This window comes from Somniosus microcephalus, chromosome 19, assembly GCF_052327205.1.
Source record: "Somniosus microcephalus isolate GS21.2 chromosome 19, FLI_Smic_1.0, whole genome shotgun sequence".
In the NCBI taxonomy this organism is placed as follows: Eukaryota; Metazoa; Chordata; class Chondrichthyes; order Squaliformes; family Somniosidae; genus Somniosus; species Somniosus microcephalus.
The window spans coordinates 55267580-55291994 of NC_141005.1; the positions used below are offsets into that span (position 1 = coordinate 55267580).

The 24415-nt window shown below is 46.9% G+C and overlaps 1 protein-coding gene across 1 annotated transcript in view; it reads left to right on the forward strand.

The window, feature by feature from the left end:
• The window catches only part of LOC147104449 (coiled-coil domain-containing protein 60-like), a 121008-nt gene that overhangs the window by 25608 nt on the left and 70985 nt on the right, over positions 1-24415 (forward strand). Inside the window, exons 5-6 of the mRNA XM_085962185.1 lie at positions 13262-13447; positions 23401-23553. Of these exons, the coding sequence (XP_085818311.1) occupies positions 13262-13447; positions 23401-23553 (339 nt within the window). The remainder of the gene's footprint in view (positions 1-13261; positions 13448-23400; positions 23554-24415) is intronic.

Here is a 24415-nt window from a genome sequence, read left to right on the forward strand (position 1 = left end):
GCAGGACAGAAATTTAAACTAGTTTACTGTGGTCCAGGGTAGTGTTCTGTGTAATCATTTAAAAAAAACAAATCCACCAGGTGGTGCTGTTAGCAGCAGTTTCGCAAAGGGATGAACTTCAACCTCAGGGTGAACATGAATTATATACCAAGATAAACTTATTGTATAGCATCACTGCTCAAGTGTTCGCACCACTGTCATGGCACCCATGCTATTTAACAGCCACTTAAATTTACGCCATCTTTCATGTGCCCATTAGCAGCAATTCCTGATCTCTGTGCTCCAATCCTATAAAGGAGGCAGGAACATCGAAATTGCAGCACCTGAAGCTAAGACAAAAAAAAGTTTGGCTTTTCTTTTAGGTGGCACACAGTTTCAGCCAATAATGCCACTTTTCCGCTCCGAGCAGGCATCCATGTAGCAGTTCCCATTGTTATGTTAGAAAAGCAACGGGAACGGCTGACTGAGGGGGTGTGCTTTGAGTCGTAAGTGTTTGCTGTGTGACTCAGAGCTCAGTTAGCAGGAAGGAGATCCTGTGGGACTTGCACAGCTGCTCCTCTAGTTCCAAGGTGTGAGACAAACACTTTTTTTTCACACCTCGTGTGTTCTCTGCTTGTGCGGCGCCTTCTTTAAACGCGAGAAGTGGGGTGTTACTTGCTTATTTGTTCAGCAGTCGGCACAAACACTTCCTGTGACCCAGGCAGATATATACCAAATCAGTCAGACTTCTTTTTTAAGATGAAAAATTATGTTGCATTAGAGCTCGTAAAGTAGAGCGATGTAAATGGCTGCTGTTATAAACTATGGTCAGGTTCCTTCTATGTCAGTGGATTTTGATCTGTTTATAAATGCAAAGGGGTTGAGTGAATTTGTGAACTTGTCGACCTGTCCATCGACCTACCTCATGCACACAGATGCCAAGACTGTCATAGTTTTTCTTCCAGACTTTGTCCACTCCTGTCCTAAAGGTAATGGCTCATGCTGGGCTGTATGAGCACTGGCAGCCCCGCGACAGTCCTATCACTCCATGGCACCGGAGTGTACCGGAGTGTACAATCAGCTTATATCATGGGGCTGGCTGCAGAAGATAAATTGTTAAGGAAAATAGTAGGTCTTCTGCAGCATATCTTATAAGAAGGATACTTCAACTAAATGTTTGTGAAAATTATCCGTGCCCCCATCGGGAAGATGTGATGTCTTTAGAAAGGCCAGTGGGATGCACCTCCAGTTAGTGGGAAATGGTTGGAGAGCTAGTTTGGGTTTTGATTTTTACTAACATTTTTAATTGCAAAGTTGTGTTGTTTCTGTTGCTGTGAGAAAAGTGCTTTTACCCCTTCTGGTGCTTTGTTGGCCTAAAATAAACATGGGTGCTTTTATACTCGCACTTGATACAGGATTCTGTTGGACAGACGTGCTCCCATTTTTACATTCAGGTTGGGAGTTGGTCTCCACACAAATGGTTGGCTGTGGTTTTATACTGAGACCCACAAATCGCGATCACAACGGACTGACTCCCCACCTTTTCCATTACAGAATGTGAGATGAGGAAATCTTCTCCCTGGTGGCGTAAGGTTGCTAGCACAGTTTGTTTAGCCTTGGTGGAGCAAGGATCACTCCAGTCCACTTTAAAAATGGCACTTTCACTGCCCCAGTAAATTATAAATGTAATATTGTAGTATTCAGGCAGCTTGATGGCATAGCCACCACACAGGAATATCTAGCGGAAAATTGGGACAGACCATGAAATAGGCAGTGATCCGGCGAGACTGGGCCTGCCTAAGTTATACCAGAAAATCTTCCCTGGTTAAGTGTAGAAATTTGTGGTATGTCGCACTGTGCAAAATCAGTTGCTTAACCATTAGGCCAGAGTAAGTTCTCTGCAGGTTCAGCACCAATCTTGAATGCAGTCAAAACTAGTTTGTATTACTTGGCCAAATGGAACAGTTTATAAATGTTGCTTAATGAAAGTCACTTGAGTAATCTACTGGTGTGCTGCATTGATGCAACAGCAAGCTGTACTGCCGAGTGGTGGAACATTGGGGTGGGGGGGAAGGAATCTTAACCCCCAAAAACAGGTGGGTTTGGTCAGCTGAGATGCCGCTCACAAAAATCGCCCCAGTTAGGATCAGGTCCGTAGTTTCTTTTAGCATCGTATGATTCATCTGTAATGGTGTTAAACTAAGGCAGAAAGAAGGAGGCACTATAACTGGAGGGTGAGTCCATCTACACTGAAAGAAAGAAGTTGTATTTCTATAGCGCCTTTCAGGACCTCGGGACGTCCAAAGTGCTTTACAGCCAATGAAGTACTTTTGAAGTGTAGTCACTGCTGTAATGTAAGAAACGTGGCAGCCAATTTGCGCACAGCAAGGTCCCACAAACAGCAATTAAATAAATGACCAGATCATCTGCTTTAGTTATGTTGGTTGAGGGGTAAGTATTGGCCAGGACACTGGGGAGAACTCGACTGCTCTTCGGATAGTACCGTGGGATCTTTAATGTCCACCTGAGTGAGCAGAAGGGGCCTCGGTTTACTGGAGCATCAGAAAGATGGCACTGCCGACAGCACAGCACTCCCTCAGTACTGCACTCATTTTATGCTCACAGCCTTCTGGCTCAGAGACGAGAGTGCTATCACTGAGCCAAGGCTGATGCTGTTCTCACTGTATCTGGTTTTAGCGTGTGATTGGTAGAGCAGTCACCTGCCAGCCTTTCCGTTGAAGAATGGTTTAGGTGTAGTATGTGGGAGAGATCTGAAATGGTTAGCACAATGACTAACAAAATCGTAGGAGATCTTAAGAACAATGCAAGCTGCTGAATAATTGGAACTGGCAGAGCATGCAATTTGTTATAGTAATGCAAGAGTTAAAAATATCACGCTCAGAGTAACCTAGTCATGAGTGGATGAAAGAAGGACAAATTACAAATTTTGTTCCTGCGGTGTTGATTTATACTCACAATCAAGTTAATAACCAGTGCCATTAGTTGCCTGGAAACCACTATTTTTCATCCCTTTGCTTTAGCTACAAGAGTCTTCTTTTGTAATTAGCGCCTCTGGTAACTCCCCACCCCCATACGAAACAGGCAAAAGGTTAAAGCAGTACAGGAAGAACACCCATACAACACAGCAGTTAAATACAGATATTCTGGAAAAAGTTGCTGGTCATTAACTATTTTGTTGCATACTTTGATGCTGTCGCGCAGAACTGGGATTGGACAAGTTTACCAGCTTGACTCCAAAGGCTGTGCTAGAGTAATTGGAGAGGCTTAAATGGACAGATACCAGTGGATCATCAGTGGCATCCTATTCCACCAGCATAAAGGGTTAGAGGCGTAAGGAAGCTTTGAATCTCTCGCACATGGGATGGAATACTCTACCTACAAGTGCCTTTGCCCACCTGTCCTACACACCATCTACACTACATGTTGGAAATGTGCAGCAAGCTGATCAGCATCTGAAAGACAAAGAAAGGTTGATGTTTCAAATGTGATCGTTTGGATGATACTTTGCCAGATGCTGATCGAGCTATTGTGTATTTCCAGCTTTTATTTCAGATTTCCAGCATTGATTAAAAAAATATATTACTAGAACTCCCCGTGATATTGTTCACAGTAAATTGGAGGATACACGGTTTTATAAAATTAGGAGCATTGTACCATATGATTCATAATTTATTATTCCGCTGTTAAGTGTTAAGCTATGTGTAATCTGCCCGTACTTTGAAGGCCACAAGGTACAATTGCTGTTAGGTACATCCGAAGGTCACTGAGAGGCTAATAATCACCTGCCTTTCTTTCACTGTTTATTAAATGTGATGCCTGAGGTGTTACAGGCATGTCATCGCACCTTAAATTTATCCACACCAAATGATATTTTCCTCCAGTCTAACTCTCTCTGCCCTCGAACCCATGAGTTAGTGTTATTTTTATTTTTGAGGTTTTCAATTGTGAAATAATCTTTACAGTGCTAAGCTTCTTTTGGTATTACTTTTGTTATTACTGCCATTTTATTAGATGCTGAATTTCCACCCAAGGAATTCATTAAACGCTTTAATCACACGGTTCAAAAGATAAGGAAAAATTGCTCTGTCCTAGTTTCATCTATTGTCAGAGTTAATAAATACTTTAAGAATGTGCATCAGCATCAACTTGAATACTTATTTTCTTTATGCTTAGATGGTTTTGGAATAGTACCACAGATAATGGTGCATAATTCTAAATTAATTACATGAGCATTTAGAAATGAGCTGGGTTCTGCAGTGAATGGATTTCCTAAATTTGAACAGACAGGTTCGGCTGCTCAAAGTAAATCCAGGAAATCAAAGTGAAGTGATTCCTCTTTCAGGATTAAGAATGACATTAGCATTTAGAATAACCCTGAGCCTGAGCCTGAGACACCCATGGTTCTGCTGCTGTGCCCACAATGGGGTAATTTTCACCCCCAGGAACGGGTGGTTTTGAGTCCGGTGAGAATTAAAAAAAATTTGAAACCAGTCTCGAACCCGCCCACTTCCGGTTTGAATGGGGTGGGTGGGGGGGGGGGCGGGGGCAGGGGACCAATCCGCTCTAAGGAGGCGGGTCGGTCGGTAACCGCTTTTAAGGAGGCTGCGTGCCTCCATTTTAACAAGCTTTTATTTTTAACCCATTTCGACCTGGTTTCCCGTGCTTTGGGACAACCAGCAGGTTAAAGGAGGTGATAAGGGCCAGATCCATAAGATAAGTGCCTTTACAGCAATGCTTGTGGGCCAGGAGGAGTAGGAGACTTTCCCCCCCGGCCCAAAAAGCTAACCTGCTTCCCTCCCCGTGATTGGCTGAACGCACCACCACCCCCCCCCCCCCCGCCGCCATCCTGACTCCCCCGATTCCGCCCCCCCGCGATCTCTCTCCACTTACCTCTCCCCCCCCCCCCCCCCCAACCATCTTATCTCCCCTGACCACGATCTCCCGCCCCCCCCCCTCCCCCTCGAATATGATCTCTCCCTGCCTCCCTACATGCTCTCCACACCCTGGCTTCAGCCTTGTGCCACAGGCTTTCCCACCTGACAGGCAGGCAGGCCTGTCAATCAGGCTGGCTGTTGGGTGGGAAACCTGCAGAAAAAAGTTAAAAGAAGTCCTGAGGTCCTGTAGTTAATACCTGCAGGATGTCCAGAAAACCCGCACTTCCGAGTTTCCCATCCAGGACTCCCCCACAATCTGAACGCGCCTCCCTGTAAATATATCATTGTCTCTGTATAGATGAATGTCATACAGCTCCAATTGGATCAGTGGTGGTCTGAGGAAAGTACAGGCACTCCTCTCTAAAGGGTGTCTTTAGATAGTGCGACCATAATTGTGCAAAGTTAGAGCAGGCCCGTCAGCATTGGAAAGAGCATGAAAGGTTTACACTTTAAGTATGACCGTTCATCAGAACTGCCAGTTAGACTGGAGAATTCTGCTACAAAACAGCTTGTGACCATCAAAGAGCTAGATAAATCTATAGTGGGGTAAATGGTGGCAGATGAAATTCAATGCAGATTAAGTGCAAGGTGTAAATGTTGGGCGTAGCTGTCAATGCAGGGGGGCAGAGATTGTTCAGCTGAAGTGCTCGTCAGTGAGCTCTGGCTGCAGCCAGGTGGCGAAGCCTTCCTGCTTCCTCGCCATCTTCTGTAATCCGTCTTGTCTCACTCATCATGCTGCAGGCCCTCATTCACTTCTTTTTTCTATTCGTTCATGGGATCTGGGCATCGCTGGCAAGGCCAGCATTTATTGCCCATCCCTAATTGCCCTTGAGAAGGTGGTGGTGAGCTGCCTTCTTGCGCTGCTGCAGTCCGTGTGGTGAAGGTACTCCCACAGTGCTGTTAGGGAGGGAGTTCCAGGATTTTGACCCAGCGACGATGAAGGATCGGTGATATACTTCTAAGTCAGGATGGTGTGTGACTTGGAAGGGAACTTGGAGGTGGTGGTGTTCCCATGCGCCTGCTGTCCTTGTCCTTCTAGGTGGAAGAGGTTGCGGGTTTGGTAGGTGCTGCCGAAGAAGCCTTGGCGAGTTGCTGCAGTGCATCTTGTAGATGGTACACACTATGGTGGTGGAGGGAGTGAATGTTTAAGGTGGTGGATGGGGTGCCAATCAAGCGGGCTGCTTTGTCCTGGATGGTGTCGAGCTTCTTGAGTGTTGTTGGAGCTGCACTCATCCAGGCAAGTGGAGAGTATTCCATCACACTCCTGACTTGTGCCTTGTAGATGGTGGAAAGGGAGTCAGGAGGTGAGACACTTGCCGCAGAATACCTAGCCTCTGACCTGCTCTTGTTGCCACAATATTTATGTGGCTGGTCCAGTTAGGTTTCTGGTCAATGGTGACCCCCAGGATGTTGATAGTGGGGGATTTGGCGATGATAATGCCATTGACTGTGAAGGGGCAGTGGTTAGACTCTCACTTGTTGGAGATAGTCATTGCCTGGCACTTCTGTGGCGCGAATGTTACCTGCCACTTATCAACCCAAGCCTGAATGTCGTCCAGGTCTTAAATAAAAACAGAAAATGCTGGAGATATTCAGCAGGTCAGGCAGCATCTGTGAAGAGAGAAACAGAGTTAACGTTTCAGGTCGATGACCTTTCGTCAGAACTGGAAAAAAGCAGGAAATGGAACAGATTTTTAAGCAAGTGTAGGGGCTGGGAAAGGGGGGAGGTGATGAAAGAACAAAAGGGAAGGTCTGTGATAGGATAGAAGGCAGGAGAGGTTAAGAGACATTAAGAGATATTCAAGGCAAAAGGAGATGGTAATGGGACAGGTTAAGGAACAAAGGATGGCTCTAGATGAAGTGTAAATTGCGCTGGCAGAATGAAAGACAGCTGCCATGTGGGAGAGAAGAAAAAAAGACACAGACAAAAAGTGTGGATAAAAAATATTATGGCCTAGAAATTGGGTTTTGGTCTTGCCAGGGCTGTAGCGCCAGAAAGTTTGCGCCAGCGGTAATGCGGCAGCGCGCGACGAAAATTCGGGTGCGCCGGGCCCAGACGGCGGCGGGCGCTAAAACCCTCCTTTAGCGCCTCAAAACGGGCGTGAACTTGGGTTTCCCGGCGCTAATCCCCCGCTGCGGCACCCGATGCGGTGCGGCAGGCGGGGGAACTGCAGGCCTCCTCCTCCTGTTAAGGAGGAGCTGCCTGCAGCCGACAACTGTCCGGCGGATTGACCCGACATCTGAGCCCGGCACCTCGGGGAAGTGCCGGGCTCGCATCAGACACTGATCAGGGCCGCGGGGGGGGAATGCAGGAGTCCGGGAAGGGAGGTGCGGGCAGGCGGCCGCCGGGAACGCGGCCGGCCGCCGCTCCACCTTTATGCGCCGGCGCACACTGGGGGAAGACTCTGTTGCCAGAGTCTTAGTTGCGCCTGCCACGGGCGAGGCGGGCGCAACTGAATTTCGGCTTGGGGCCGGGTTACCATGGCAACCGGGACGCTGCGCACACCGATGACATCATCGGTGCCGGCGCAGCGCTACCGGTGCAACGCCGATTTAGGGCCCCAGGGAATTTCTCAACTGGCCATAACTCCGGCGCTAGGCCCTCTAGCGCCTCAAATGCGGCGCTAAGCCTACCGAATTTCTAGGCCTATATATATATGATAGGGGCCAAGGTTATGATCTGAAATTGTTGAACTCTATGTTGAGTCCAGATGGCTGTAAAGTGCCTAATCGAAAGATAAGGTGCTGTTCCTCGAGCTTCCGCTGAGCTTCAGTGGAACAATGCAAGAGGCCGAGGACGGTGAGGTCTGAGTGGGAATGGAGCGGAGAATTAAAGTGACAGGCAACTGGAAGCTCGGGGTCCCCCTTACAGACTGAACGGAGGTGTGCCCCAAAGTAGTCACCCAATCTTTGTCGTCCAGGTCTTGTTGCATGCGGGCATGAACTGCTTCATTTTCTGAGGAGTTGTGAATAGCACTGAACACTGTGCAGTCATCAGCAAACATCCCCATTCCTGACCTTATGTTGGAGAGAAGGTCATTGATGAAGCAGCTGAAGATTGTTTGGCCTAGGACACTGCCCTGACGAACTCCTGCAGCGATGTCCTGAGGCTGTGATGATTGTGGCTCCATGTGCTGTCCCCCATTGGAGATGGGCAGCATACAGAAAAGCGTTATCATGGAGCAGAACACTTGTTCTGGGTTGTATTGGAGGAGGCCACCAGACCCGCTTAGTCATCAGAATCAATGCCCGAGGACTCCAATGGTTTGCTTGGTGAGGAGTCTAGTTGAGCCATCGATGTGAATGTAGTGCAGTTCGGCCATTGACTGTAGGTTCTTGTGAGCAGCCCTCATCCCCAAACAGCCAGCCTTTCTCTTGCTGTGCAGGGCACAGAGGTGGCGGGGGGGGGAAGTTGGAAGATTACTGCATTATAGAAGTGTCATGGCAGCTGCCAGGAAAGTGGACACGGACCGCCATGATGTACTGCTAATCACACACCAGTTGCACATTATTGGAGTGCTTCATGAGGGGATTGGGCTCATCTGAAGGAGCCCATAGCAGGGCGATGTGGGTGAAAGTCAATGAGGCCCTGGACTTCAGGGAAGCCTGATCTGCGCAAACCCCAGAGCCCTATCCTGATGTTTCTAGTTGTCCATGGGAAATGTGATGAAAGTGGGTGCTGTAGTAAACATGGCTCCTGTCATGTGCTTGAAGCAAGCTTGAATTATAGACTGACTGATGGTACTGATATTCCCCAGTGCATCCTAGAAGGAGCTGGAGGCAAGAAATTCAGGGCTGCAGTGGCCTTGACTGCAACAGACAGTGCAGTGCTAGTGTAGCAGTGGGTTTCAGATTTTATTGCAGGAGGCGACACAACTATGTGATAACCCCCCCTGGAGAAGCACAGCTTCCTTATGCACTGCTCCCCAAATAAGTGCAGGAATGTTGTCCTGAGCCTATAATAATAATATAATATATGTAATAATACTCTCCACTTGCCTGGATGAGTACAGCTCCAACAACACTCAAGAAGCTCAACACTGCATTTAGGGTTAGGGTCAGGACAAAGCAGCCCGCTTTATTGGCACCCCATCTACCACCTTAAACATTCACTCCCTCCACCACCAACATGCCATGTCTGCAGTGTGTACCATCTACAAGATGCACTGCAGCAACTCGCCAAGGCTTCTTCGGCAGCACCTCCCAAACCCGCAACCTCTTCCACTGAGAAGGACAAGGGCAGCAGGCGCATGGGAACATCACCACCTCCAAGTTCCCCTCCAAGTCACACACCATCCTGACTTAGAATTATATTGCCGATCCTTCATCGTCGCTGGGTCAAAATCCTGGAACTCCCTCCCTAACAGCACTGTGGGAATACCTTCACCACACGGACTGCAGCGGTTCAAGAAGGCGGCTCATCACCACCTTCTCAAGGGCAATTAGGGATGGGCAATAAATGCTGGCCCTGCCAGCGACGCCCTCATCCCATAAACGAATAAAAAAAATACACTCTGTTGGGGGCACTGGAGGGGTTGGGCAGGGGGGGGAAGGATTCCTGTGATCACAGCTCCTTGTAGCTGGTCACCCTGCAGAAAAAGGGGCGTAGGGTGGAGGAAAGAACAAAGGGAAAGGTCTGTGATAGGGCCGAGGGCAAGACCTTTAATCCCACTCCGCCACCCCATTTTCCCTGCCCTGTACTTGCTTAAAAGCTGTTACATCTCTAACTTCTTCCAGTTCTGATGAAAGATCGTCGACCTGATTCTCTCACCACAGATGCTGCCTGACCTGCTGAATGTTTCCAGCATTTTCTGTTTTTATTTCAGGTTTCCAGCTTTTGTACAATTAGAACCGACAAGAGTATACCGTTTTCATGCCGAGGTGCAGAGTTCTGGTCCAGCTTCTAGTGATTATGCATCCACAGCACAGCAGCACCTCTATAATGTATGTGCTGCATCTGTAACACGTTCATCAAGGAATATAATCATCCTGATTTTCTTTTCCTGTGTAAACAGTAAGTGTTAATTAAAGCTTTACCTCTGCTGTGAATAGCATGTTAATTTCCTTAATAATGCTGTTCAAAGCACTTGACATGCTGATGAGGTGTAAGTAGAAGGCAGTTCGCGCTGTCTGCAAACAATTGCTTTATCAGAGCTGCTGGGTGAACCTCATTTACAGCAATAAACTCATCAGTCAGAATATTATCGGGTAATGGGTTGTAGCGTCAACAGCTTGACATTTGCAGTTATGGTGACTGATAAAATAGATAAAAGTTGGATCATCATCATTTTCTATAAATATGCAAACAGGATGTTTGATTAGTGTATCGCTGCTCACTCTGCGGTCTCCTCTACATTGGGGAGACCAAACGCAGATTGGGTGACCGCTTTGCGGAACACCTCTGTTCAGTCCATAAGGGGGACCCTGAGCTTCCGGTCGCCTGTCAATTTAATTCACCGCTCCATTCCCACTCAGACCTCACCGTCCTCGGCCTCTTGCATTGTTCCACGGAAGCTCAGCGGAAGCTCGAGGAACAGCACCTCATCTTTCGATTAGGCACTTTACAGCCTTCCGGACTCAACATAGAGTTCAACAATTTCAGATCATAACCTCGGCCCCTATCATATATATATTTTTTATCCACACCTTTTGTTTGTGTCTTCTTTTCTTCTCCCCCACATGGCAGCTGTCTTTCATTCTGCCAGCGCAATTTACACTTCATCTAGAGCCATCCTTTGTTCCTTAACCTGTCCCATTACCATCTCCTTTTGTCTTGAATATCTCTTAATGTCTCTTAACCTCTCCCGCCTTCCATCCACTCACAGACCTTCCCTTTTGTTCTTTCATCACCTCCCCCCTTTCCCAGCCCCTACACTTGCTTAAAAATCTGTTCCATTTCTTGCTTTTTTCCAGTTCTGACGAAAGGTCATCGACCTGAAACGTTAACTCTGTTTCTCTCTTCACAGATGCTGCCTAACCTGCTGAGTATCTCCAGCATTTTCTGTTTTTATTTCAGATTTCCAGCATCTGCAGTATTTTCTTTTTGTATTGGTGTTTGATGAGTGTGCCTTATCCCAGAGTAGGTTTTAGAACTGTGAAAATTCATAATTTATCTGCAATTTAAAATGTCCAGTGTGCTTGGCTGTAATAAACCACTGCAAAATTGCCTTTTTTTTTAACTAGTGGCTTTTCCTTGGCATTAGTCACACTGAGTCCGAAGTTTGTAAGAGATGGTAAAGTAAGTTGTATAGTGGTAGTGTTTATGATTGGTCCCTAGCCATATGTCAGCCTTGGCTCAGTGGTAGCACTCTCACCTCTGAGTCAGACAGTCATGGGTTTAAGTACTCCAGAGAGTTGAGAGCATGTAATCTTAGCTGACACTTTAACGTAGTACTGAGGGAGTGCTGCACCATCAGAGATGCCGTCTTTTGGTTGAGACGTTAAACCGAGGCCCTGTCTGCCCTCTCAGGTGGACGTAAAAGGTCCCATGGCACTATTCGTAGAACAGCGGGGCAGTTCTTCTGGTGTCCTGGCCAATACTTATGTCTTAACCAACACAACTAGAAACAGATTATCTGGTCATTTATCTCATTGCTGATTGTGGGCCCTTTCTTTGCTCAAATTGGCTGCAGTGTTTCCGACATTACAACAGTAACGACACTTCAAAAGTCCTTCATTGGCTGTGAAGTGCTATGGAATGTCCTGAAGTTGTGAAAGGCGTTATATAAATGCAATTTCTTTTTTCTCATCTTCAATTGAAAAAATACTACCGGCCTATAGATAGAAAGATGGTTTTAGTTAGACAATCAGGATTTTCTGGGATAATTTGAGAACTGAAGGGCCTTTGCCTACAGTGCAAGACAGCATCAAGGTTAAAAGAGTAGAAGACTATTTCTGCCCTGTACACTGCTTTCACCTTCACATCAACAAATTCTGCAGAAAGGCTAATGGGAGCCTTGGAAGTACCAAGCAGGCTGGACTCTCTCCTTTGAGTTCCATGCAATCCACCCCAGTCAGCAACGTCAGAACACATTCCTGCCCTGGGAAGGGCAGGCTGATCCCAGAGGGAAAATGGAAGTGCATCACCTCCCTCTCCCAGGTTTACAAGAACAGGGACTCAATCCATCAATGACTCCCAGAGAAAGCAGATGGTACCGGTGCACCGGAGTCCCGGCTGTCCTTTGGTAGCTGCCCGGATACTGAAGTGTAAAATGACTAATCAAATTGCACAATGTAACTTAAAATGTAACCTCCTGTAAATGGGGAAAAACATGTACCACAACTACACCAGTCTGGAAACTCTCTCTCAACAATTTACAAAAGGTGAGGCAAATTGAAAAGTGGTGATTAGTTGTTCTGTTCCTCTCCTCTTCCTCTCCCTCCCCCACCTCAACAAACAAATGCTGTGGAGGTAGTGTCATCGTGGAAACTGGAGTTTGTTTTGAAAGATTTTTATTTTAAAATAAAAACGTGATGTTATGCCTGGCTTTTATTGGTGTTCTGTTGTAAAACGTGACCCAGAACATTGTTGGGTGCTTGTGGCACCAACCTGCCTGAATTTGCTACTGTAGCAATGTGGGGCTACCTTTTATAATACAGGAAACTTTGGTTTATCCGGAGGTTGTATGTCCGGATACCTCGATCCACCGGCAGAAATCAGGAGCCGTTTTGTTAGGTTTTTTTTCTTCTCGTGGCTTTTTTTTTCTTCTCGTGGCTTTTTTTTTCAACAGTCAGGCTCTGGAAAGTCTCTCTGAAGCTGTTGCTAAGCTACAGAGACGCTTCCAAGGTATGGGCCGACTGTTTAGAAGCTGTTGCTAAGCAACAGTGTTTGTTGTCAGATACGGAGATGAAAACCTCCATATCCTTCAGAATTAGTGCTGGTTTGTCCGGCAGTTTTGATAGATTGGCAGCAGCTCGGTCCCGTCGGTGCCGGATATCACAAAGTTTCCTGTAGTGTTTTTAGGTTAGATGAAAATTCTGACAGTGTTGATACAGGCATCAACCCTTACCATGCATCTGCACTTGGTATAAATAGTCCTTGCTGCAGGCCACTCAGAAAATTGGAGCCAAGGCTTTTACGCCAACGAGGCAGAACCCAGAATAAGATAAGAGAAAGCAAGGGAATGCAATGAGGGAGGCAATACTATTGCAAAATCCATAGAACCGGTTTTTAAAAAGTTGCACTAAAATGATCGACCCACGCCCCATCACTTTGTAGTGCAGTTTATAGGACTATTGAGCATGGCCCTCAAGCAAGAGGCAGCTTAGAACTGTAGTGGTATTCTGGTTTTATAATTATGCAATTTTTTCCCACTCTCGTTTGACAGGCAGCTGGTGAACACAGCTAAACAAGGACAAGGTTTCTTCAAGCGGTTGAGGAGAGAGGAGAAGGAGAAAGAAACTGCGCGGTTGATGGAGCAGAAGAAACTGATGGAGAAACGCAGAACAGCATGGCAACCGGCCAAGTTCTCTTCAGACGAGGAATCTGAGGAAGAGCGGAATGAAGTGAAAGGGTAAATGGTTCTTTTGATATTATTAGAGGTGTACAATGCTGATTTAATTACTATATATTTCACTGCTGTAGGCATTTCACTGTTGTGTATGTCCAGCCTTCACCATTTTATCTTTTATCAGGAATAGTAATTGGGATCTGGCAGCAGGGAAATTAACTTCAACATTAATCTTTATTTACAGTGATGGAAGTAAGGTTATGTTTTATCCAGTTTCTCTCCGACCTCCCCTCATGACCTCTCCTCGCTCATCTTGTCCATGAGACCCACCTCCTGTTCCCTCAAACCTATTCCCACCAAACTGCTGACCACCCAACTTTCTTTTCTGGCTCACAAGTTAGCTGACATTGTTAGTGGTTCTCTCTCCTTCGGTGGATAGCAAAATACTGCAGATGCTGGAAATCCGAAATAACAACAGAAAATGCTGGAAAAACTCAGCAGGCCAGGCAACATCTGTGGAGAGAAAATAGAGTCAACGTTTCGGGTCGAAACCCTTTGTCAAGACTCAAGGGTCTTGACAAAGGGTTCACCTGAAACGTTGACTCTATTTTCTCTCCACGGATGTTGCCTGGCCTGCTGAGTTTTGCCAGCATTTTCTCTCTCCTTAGGTACTGTCCCCCTCTCCTTCAAATCTGCCGTCATCACCCACTCTACTCAAAAAAACTAACCCTTGACTCCTTCATCCTTGCAAACTACTGTCCCATCTCTAACTTCCCTTTCCTCTCCAAAGTCCTTGAACATGTTGTCACTTCCCAAATCCGTGCCCATCTTTCCCGTAAATCCATGTTTGAATCCCTCCAATCAGGTTTCTGCCCCTGCCACAGTACCAAAACGGCTCTCATCAAAGTCACAAATGACACCCTTTGTGACTGTGACAAAGGTAAACTATCCCCTCTTGACCTTCTCGACCTGTCTGCAGCTTTTGACACGGTTGACCACTCCATCCTCCTCCAACGCCTCTCCACCGTCATCCAGCTGGGTGGGACTGTACTCGCCTGGTTCCATTTTTATATATCTAATCGTAACCAGAGAATCACCCGCTCCTGCATCGTTACCTCTGGTGTCCACCAATGATCTATCCTTGGCCCACTCCTATTTTTCATCTATATGCTGCCCCTTGTCGACATTATCCGAAAACACAGTGTCAGTTTCCAAATATACGCTGATGACACCCAGCTCTAACTCACTACCACTTCTCTCGACCCCTCCACGGTCTCTGATTTGTCAGTCTGCTTGTCCGACATCCAGTACTGGATGAACAGAAATTTTCTCTAATTAAATATTGGGAAGACCAAAGCCATTGTTTTCGGTCCCCACCACAAACTCCGTTCCCTAGCCACCGGCTCTATCCCTCTCCCTAGCATATGTCTGAGGCTGAACCAGACTGTTGGCAACCTCAAATGTTTGACCCTCAAATGAGCTTCCGACCACATATCCATGGCATAACCAAGACCGCCTATTTCCACCTCCGTAACATCGTCCATCTCCGCCCCTGCCTCCGCTCATCCACTGCTGAAACCCTCATACGTAAACTTGAGGTGATCCAAAACTCGACTGCCCGTGTCCTAACTCACACCAAGTCCCGTTCACCCATCACCCCTGTGCTCGCTGACCTACATTGGCTCCCGGTTAAGCAACGCCTCGATTTTAAAATTCTCATCCATGTTTTCAAATCCCTCCACGGTCTCGCCCCTCCCTACCTCTGTAATCTCTTCCAGCCCCACAACCCCCCCTCCCCCACCCAAGATATCTGCGCTGCTCTAATTCTGCCCTCTTGAGCATTCCTGATTATAATTGCTCAACCATTGGTGGCCGTGCCTTCTGTTGCCCAGGCCCTAAGCTCTGGAATTCCCTCCCTAAATCTCTCAACCTCTCTTTCCTCCTTTAAGACGCTCCTTAAAACCTACCTCTTTGACCAAGCTTTTTGTCATCTGTCCTAATTTCTCCTTTTGTGGCTCGGTGTAAAATTTTTGTCTCAGAATACTCCTGTGAAGCGCCTTGGGACATTTTACTATGTTAAACGTGCTGTATAAGTACAAGTTGTTGTTATTCCAAAGATGATTATCTGTATGTTAAGGAACACAGCCAATCTTCTCCTATATAGATGGTAAGAGCATGGACTTGGTCATGTGCTCCTGTTTGGTCTGAAGCTTGCCTAGTCACCCTCCAGAGCCTGCTCTACTGTGGGTATCATTCTTTGCAGAATTAGCCACTCCAAAAGTTGTAAGCACAGCTCAGAAGTGATATAGGATGATAGCTAGCTGGGAGGAAATGATTCTTTCCTGGTTTTGGGTACAGCGTTTTCTCTCACTTTTTGCCATATGTTGGTCATCTTTCTGTCTTGGATGACACGGGACATAAACGTGCCTCTGTTTCTTGACATGGCAGCAGCATATGATACTGTCTGACACACTGGCCTACTGGTCAGCATGTCAATGACTATTGCAAAAACTGGTGACAAGCCCAGTGTGTCGAGGCCCAGAAAGGAAGTTTTTTTTTCAATGGAATATCCATTTATCTTTTTGGGTCTCTTCTGGCCTTGGCTCCTCTTCCAACTAGGTTGGCCTGGCGGGGAAACCACGCAGCCCTCCAGTTGCTCTCGACTGCTCAAAAGAGCAGGTTAAGATCGGAATCCATGGGAACACAGCAGATTGGTGTGGGTAAGTCCCACATGCCATTTTAACTGGTCACCCGCCCGCCCAGTTTCCGCTGGGTGAGCAGGGTTAAAATTAGCCATATGGCCTCCTAACATCAGGCGTCATATTGCGGCAAAGAATCTCCTTGAGAAAATCCAGGATTTGCCACAACTGTGACTTTTCAAAGATATATGGGCGGTGCCTCACCACTAACTCATCAGCAGAAGACCCATTTGGACCGTGCCACTAACCAGCTCCACGGCGGAGGCTGCCCTTACTATGGCAACCAGAATCGAGACAACCTGCTCCCTCTTTCAGAAACCCCTTCCTCATCACCCAGCCTGATGAGAGTCTCAGTTGCTTCGAACTGCCACATCATCTCTAGTGCAAGCTCAACTGTTTTAGATGTGGGGTGGCAAGATGTGTGGCAAATGACCACACCCAGGGACTCGGGAACAGTGCCTCTGTGTAGCTGCAATGTAGTTGAGGACACCGAATGTCTACTGAATGGCTGCTCATTTCATTCTGATTAACCAAGAGGACATTCCAGACTCCACAATGCTGATCTGAGGCAACTGAATGGCTAAAGCAAGTATGATGTCAACCTTAGCTCCTTGACATTTTTGACTTAGAATTTATATCTACTTTATAATTTGTATTTAAAATTTTTGTCCAACCTTTATTGTATCACTTGTGCATTCACAAATAACAATCAGTTAAAGAACTAAGGGGGCTAAATTTGGTTGATTTGTGCCTCCCGTTAGCGCCCTAAGAAATCCAGCGGGAGGTTAGCGGCGGTGCTAACCGTTAGCACCCCGGCTGTAACATTGGGTGGCGCCCCCCGACTCACCGCTGGACGCTATGTCCACCGGGGTCAGGGGGGCCTACCTGTGGCTGGGGCGGCGCTAGTTAAAGGCGGGCGGCCATTTTTGTTGCTGGCCGTCTGCCAGCACCTGCCCCTGGCCCCCGTGGGGTCCCGGCGGAGGGAGGAAGGAAGGAAAGGAAGGAAGGAAGGAAAGGAAGGAAGGAAGGACTCACTGCTGTTTAGTGTGAATTGGTTGTTGCATTTGAAAAGCGCTTTACAGAGGTACTTTTTGAAGTATAGTCACTGTTGTAATGTAGGAAACACAGCAGCCAATTTGCACACAACAAGCTCCCACAAACAGCAATGTGATAATGAACAGATCATCTGTTTTTTTTAGTGATGTTGATTGGGGGATAAATATTGGCCAGGACATCAGGGAAAACTCCCCAGCTCTTTTTCAAAATAGTGCCATGGGATCTTTTACGTCCACTTGAGGGGGCAGATGCGGCCTCGGTTTAACATCTCATCCAAAAGACAGCACCTCACTGGAGTATCAGCCTAGATTTTTTGTGCTCAAGTCCCTGGAGTGGGACTTGAACCCACAATCTTCTGACTCAGAGGCGAGGGTACCACCCACTGAACCACAGCTGACACTAATCAACAAATCAACCGTGACTCTACTTCAGTGTTAATTCATCGGCTATGAAGCGAGTTGGGATGTCCTGAGAATGTGAAAGGCATTATATATTAAAAAAAAGTTCTTTTCTTTCCTTCCTTCCTTCCCTCCTTTTCCTTTCCTTCCTCCCTCCCTTTCTCCGTCCCTCTTTGCCTCCCTTGCCTCCTTCCCTCCCTTCCATTTTTATATAGTAAAAACCATGCTGCCTTGTACAGAGTGAGTAATAATTTGCTCTGAATTCAGGCAAGCGCCATTAGCTGCTCCAGCTGTTCTCGCCTGTTTTATGGACCCCTCAATTTAAATTCAAGCCTTATTACAACTCACTCCCAACCAGCTATAACTCTTCAGTACTACAGATTACTACCTTTTAATCTGTAAAACCTCAGCTTAATGTGAGCCTGGAGTGAATGATGTTAGTTAAGCCTTGGAAATGGTTGCTATGGATCTTTTAGAAATGGACTTGTTAAGCTTTTCTCCAGCACTGCACTCGAGGTAGATATAAATCCAGAGTTCAGGATCGCCTACCGTGGATTGAAATACCAAAGAGCTTCTAAATCATTTGACTACAGCATCTGAATCCCCACAAAAGGTGCAAAGCAGCATTTTGAGCTTTGATTAAATGCCTCCATGAAAGCCTTATTTCTGTACGAGTGATGGCCACTTATTATGTATAATCAAAAGAAGTCTGTATTTATATTAAATGCTTATGAAGCAGGTTGCATTTAGGTGAAGTTCTTGCGTAGATTACAAAAGGCTCAAGTTGCAAGAAATGTGAATTTAAATATTAGGAAGTTTAGGACTAAAAAAGGAAGTCGAGTTGAATTTTGAGGCCAGCCCAGCTCACTGATTGTAACAGGCAGCCAGTTCTTGGAAACTGGGCACTGGAGGTTAAGCCCAGTAATCAACAATACTACAAGAAAGTTTGCTAAAGAAACCATGAAAATATGCAAAAATGGTAGCCTCTGCACCAGAGTAACTTAATGCAGGGAGCAAAATGCAAGTATATATCTCTGCTCCCACCGAAGCAAACACGACTTTTCAATGTGCTTTTAGAATGGGTTGCTTTGCGTCTCCCGTTGGAGGGGGATGCTAACAGGGCACAAAGCACCGAGCACACGGGCGTGGTGCCACTAACGCCTCCCGCAAAATTCAGCAGGAGGTAGCCGGTAGCGCCCTGTGGTGCTGCGCCTCCGGCGATGACATCATCGCATGCGCAGCGCCCTGCTCGCGCCCCAACTGCAAGCTTCACTCTTGCGTTCCCAACATATCGCCGGACGTTATGTCCAACAGGGCCAGGAAGGTGTTTCAGTGGCCGCGGCGGCACAAATGAAACGGCAGGTGCCGGGCGGCCATTATTTTGGGGACCGCCTGCCAGCACCTGCACCCTTTTGCCGCCTCCTGCGGGGTGCTGACCGCGATCGGTCAGCCCGGCACTCCTCTTTAGTGCCGGGCTGTTTTCCCGGCACCTCGCTCCCCGGTGGTCCAGCAGGGCCCCGGTGCGCGCTGCACTAGGCCCCTCCCTTTTAATCAGGAGAGGGGGGCCTGCAGTACCGTGGCGCTGTTGCACGTAGCGCCGCGATATTGAATGGGAGCACCTCAAGAGGGAGAGGGAGCGCTTCCAGTAGCGCCCCGCCTCCTGCTTGGGGCGCTACCATTCAATTTCCGGTGCGGGGGCACTAGCGCCCTGGCGAAGTTAGCACTCCAAACCCAATTTTTCCCCCTAAGAATCCAACTACAGCAAGCCTTACTATTTTGCCTATTCAATTGTGCGCAGGGCACAGTGGGGATGGAGTTTGCTGACGTAATGCAAATTTTTGCATGGGACCTCATTAACATAACCCTCCTTTGCAAGAAGGCTGATGCTGGTTGTTTATGCAGCCTCACTTAGTCCCACTTTTGCTGCACTGTAAATTGCGGTATAAAGCGACAGGCACATCGCGCCAAATCCTCATCCATGTTTAGGCTCAATTGTTGCCAAAGGAGCCTCAGAATTTCTCGGCTCCTGTGCTGATTTAAGTAGTCCAAGCATGTTTAGCGATTACACTTCTAACGAGATTAAAGGCCCGATCTTTAACATGGATGCGGTTGGGCAGCATGTGAGTTAAAAATTCATATGCTGCTCTAGAATGGAGGCCGGTATTTTAACTTCCGGGTCTCATTTAAATCACGCCTACCTGTTCCGAGTAGGAAGGCGGTGGAAAAGCACGCGGCCTGGAGGATGCCCGCCGACAGCAGGTAGGAGTTGGGATTGGCTACCGGAACTGTCCCGTGGGGGTCTCGCGATAGGGAAGGGGAGCGAGTCCGCGGCAGAGGAAACCTGAGCTTTTCTGTGGCCCCGCAAGGAAAGTAAAAAAATAAACTTACCTGGTTGGGCCTCTTCTGGCCACAGATCCTCCTGCCCGCCACCTTCACCTGGCAGGAAAGCCGCTGTGGCTTCCCCGCTCGGGCCGGCGAGTTAAAATTGCAGCTGGGTCTCTATGACATCATCGGGACCCCACACGCTTATGTAGAAAAGGACCCTACTGGCTTTGGGCGGGTGTCCTTACCACCTGCTCGGTGGAGCAAGTTAAAATCGGCAACTGCCAGATAACTGCCCACCCGCCTGGTTTTCACCAGATGGGTAGGGTTAAAATCACCCCCTATATCTTAAAAAGATATTTGCACTCTGGTTAGTGGAGTGGTGTCCCTTGCCTTGGAGTGACTGGATGTGCCATTAGGAGCACTGTGCTGTCATTCAGTAGCACTTTGGCTGTCCATCCATGGCTTTTCCCACAGGTAATATTATGTCAGTGAAATATTTGGACAAGTAATGTTTTTCAAACCAAAGTACTAGTTTAACTATAGAAATCCAATGCTTGCTAACAGAATATGTTTCACCACACACAGTAGAAATAATGCTTAATTTTGTGGTTCACATGATGATTAATAAACTATAAGCTTTATAGTTACAGTTTATCAATGTTATCTCACTCCCTCAATACATGAAATTGCTCCCAGGTTAATGTTAATTAAAGGCTTCTCGCTATAGAAAAAGTATGCTTTTTTTCTCTGTGTTTTCTCCTTCATTCTCTATGTATTTGCATCTCTTTTTCCTGGATCCAAGGGCTCCAAGCAGCATCGTCACTAATGATTCTCATAGGGAGCCCAGACACAGCACTTGAGGGGAACTCTCAAGGTTGCACCTGCAGAGATGGGGATGATTCCTTCAACTCATCATTAGTAACACCTTGAGCCTCATTCTTGAACGCTGTGTCAGGTTCCACTTTGTGAATGGAAATGTTGGCTTCACCAGCCGCCATCCCAAAGAACGGGCACCACAGAACTGCTGCCAGGGTTTCGCCAGTGCCACTCTTCAGCCAGCTATTGAAAGGTGACTGGGAGTCACCTGAGCTACCCTGGCAGACTTTCCCTGCTCTGTCCTTTAGCTGACAGCGCAATACTGTTTAAAATAATTTACAGGTTTTTTTATATGAAAGAACTGATTGCAACAAATAGGTTCAATAAAACTGTAAGAAAGTATGAAACGAGAAACCACCATTCCACCATCAAGACCTGTTCTTGCAGATCACAAGATACGTTCTCATGTAGTCTTCCCAACTCATACGTGGAACACTCTTACAAGAACATAAGAATATAAGAAATAGGAGCAGGAATAGGCCATTCGGCCCCTCGAGCCTGCTCCACCATTCAATAAGATCATGGCTGATCATCCACCTCAACTCCACTTTCTCACCCGATCTTCATATCCCTTGATTCCACTAGTGTCCAAAAATCTATCTATCTCAGCCTTGAATATACTCAGAGACTCAGCATACACAGCCCTCTGGGGCAGAGAATTCCAAAGATTCACAACCCTCTAGTGAAGAAATTCCTCCTCATCTCAGTCTTAAATGGCCTACCCCTTATCCTGAGACTATGCCCCCTAGTTCTAGACACTCCAGCCAGGGGAAGCAACCTCTCAGCAGCTACCCTGTCAATCCCCCTCAGAATCTTGTATGTTTCAATGAGATCACCTCTCAGAGAGTTTAGGCCCATTCTACACAATCTCTCATCATAGGACAGCCCTCTCATCCCAGGAATCAATCTAGTGAACCTTCGTTGCACCGCCTCCAAGGCAAGTATATCCTTCCTTAGATAAGTAGACCAAAACTGTGCACAGTACTCCCAGGTGTGGCCTCACCAAGGCCCTGTACAATTGTAGCAAGATTTCCTTACTCTTATACTCCAACCCCCTTGCAATAAAGGCCAACATGACATTTACCTTCCTTATTGCTTGCTGTACCTGCATGCTAGTTTTCTATGTTTGTTGCACGAGGACACCCAAATCTCTCTGAACACCAACATTTAAAAGTTTCTCACTATTTAAAAAATATTCTGTTTTTCTATTCTTCCTACCAAAGTAAATAACCTCACATTTCCCTACATTATACTCCATCTTACTGCCACCTTACTGCCCACTCACTTAGTCTATCGATATCCCTTTGCAGACTCTTTGGGCAGGATTTTCATTGGGCCGTGGAGGTGGGATTGAAGGCATGTGGGGGGTTAAAATCCCGAAATCCGGGGGCACGTACCCATCCCGCCCCCAACCCGCCTCCATGTCCGTTTTAAAGGAGGCGGGGTACCCGACCCGTACTGGGACCCGCCTCCCCGAGGCGGGAAGGGGATTAGTAACAGGTAGTTAACAGGCAGTTTTTAGCCTAATCCCTACTTTCATTGGTGAAATGTGGGATTCCCGACGGCTCCAAACCACGCCAAGTTAGCGAGGCGGGCCGCCGGGATGAAGGGGTCGAGATGTCCGGTGTTCAGGTGAGTGATGGGTGCATGAGTGCAAAGGTAAGTGTGTTTGGTGTGTGTAAAGTGTTTAAAGAAGTTTTACTTACATGTACTTACCTTTACAGCCTTCCTTCCTTCAGGTCTTGGGAGTCCCTCATCTCACCGGCACAGAAAGCAGAATGGCCGCGAGCTGTCAAAAGATTCAGCTTTCTGTTCTGGGGAGATCTCTAAATCATCCTGAGAGGAAGGAATTAACCTGGAGTACAGATTGTCAGTGTTTGACAGCTTCAAACAGCTGTGAAACGCTGATATTTCATCTGTCAAAAGGTCTTGACAAATGAAATATCAATCTGTGACGTCAGCTGTTGCCAGGTGGCCCTTAATTGGCCTGCTGAGCCCGCTGGGCGGGCTCAACAAGGTCAATCAAGTCAAAATCGCGTGGGTTGGCTAGAACTCGATGGAGGCGGGACTACAACCCGAAGTTGTAGTCCCGCCCCCTCAATGAAAATCCAGCCCTTTGAGTTCTCCTCACAGCTTACTGTCCGACCTAGCTTTGTATCATCAGCAAACTTGGATACATTACGCTCGATCCCTTCACCTAGGTAATTCATATAGATTGTAAATAGCTGAGGCCCGGGCCAGCACTGATCCTTGCGGCACCGCACTAGTTACAGCCTGCCAACCTGAAAAAGACCCGTTTATCCCTTCTCTCTGTTTTCTGTCCGTTAACCAATCCTCTATCCATGCTATTATATTACCCCCAACCCCGTGAGCCCCAATCTTGCGTAATAACCTTTTATGTGGCACCTTATCGAATGCCTTTTGGAAATCCAAATATACTACATCCACTGGTTCCTTTGCAGGTCCTCACAAGAGCAGCTCCACTTTACCACTGAAAAAAATTCCCAGAAATCCTGCACCTCTGACGTATATCTGCGTTCATGTCAGGAAGATGTCAGTTTGTTCAACATTCAGTATGTGTTGGACGCAGAGTTAATGAAAAACATTAATTCTGATGATATTTGATTGTGACCTTATTTTCATGTGATGGTATTTTGCGCAGGTTTTTTGAAACAGAACCAGTCTTCTCCCCACAATCGAATGCAATAAGACTCCACTCCCGAAAGACTTCCAGCAAAGGAAAGGTTGTGGCTGCACGACCTTACACCCCACTACATTGTAGCCTGGTATCAAACAGATTGACGGAGAGAGACATGTGAGTACAGTTCTAAATAGGCCTGGACTGCTGTTTTATGCTCATCACTTAAGAATGTTGTATAACTAAGCCATATTTACTGTACCATCCGATGCAAACTATTACAGGGGAACCATCCATCTTGGAATTATATTCCAGCCCCCCTTGAGATAAAGGCCAACATTCCATTCGCCTTTTTAATAACTTTTTGTACCTCTGCACTAGCCTTTACTGATTGTGTACCTGGATACCCAAATCTCTTTGCTTCTCCACAGCTCCTAGTCTCTCGCCATTAAAAAAAAAATACTCCCAATGTGTCTTTCTTGGATCCAAAGTGGATGACTTCACACTCACCTGCCTTGAACCCCATCTGCCACAGTTTTGCCCACTTACTTAATCTGTCTATGTCCCTTTGTAACTTCCTGCTCCCATCTACATAATTTATTGTGCCTCCCAACTTATTGGTGATAAAATATTATATAAGAAAAGAAAGTGCATTAAAAATCCTGCGCATTTCACTCATGTAATTATGAAGGTCAGGAAGGGGTCTCAAAAATTCAATACAAGCTCAAAGTGCTTTGTAGCAATGTATGTTAACTAAGGCGTAATGCAGCCATTTTAACACACTGGGTCCTGGTTACGTCAGCGAAAACTTCATGGCCTAGAAATTCAGTGGGCTGCGCCACGCGTTAGCGCCCTAAGAGGGCACTTAGTGGGTTGTACACCACTGGCCATGCTTCCCGCTAAATTTAGCGGGATGCTAATGGCGGCGCTAGCCGTTAGCGCTGTGCCGCTACCGATGACGTAATCGGTGTGCGCAGCGCCCCGCTACCGCCCCGATCGCGAAATTTAGAAGCGCCCCCTGCTGTAACGCCGGTCGCAA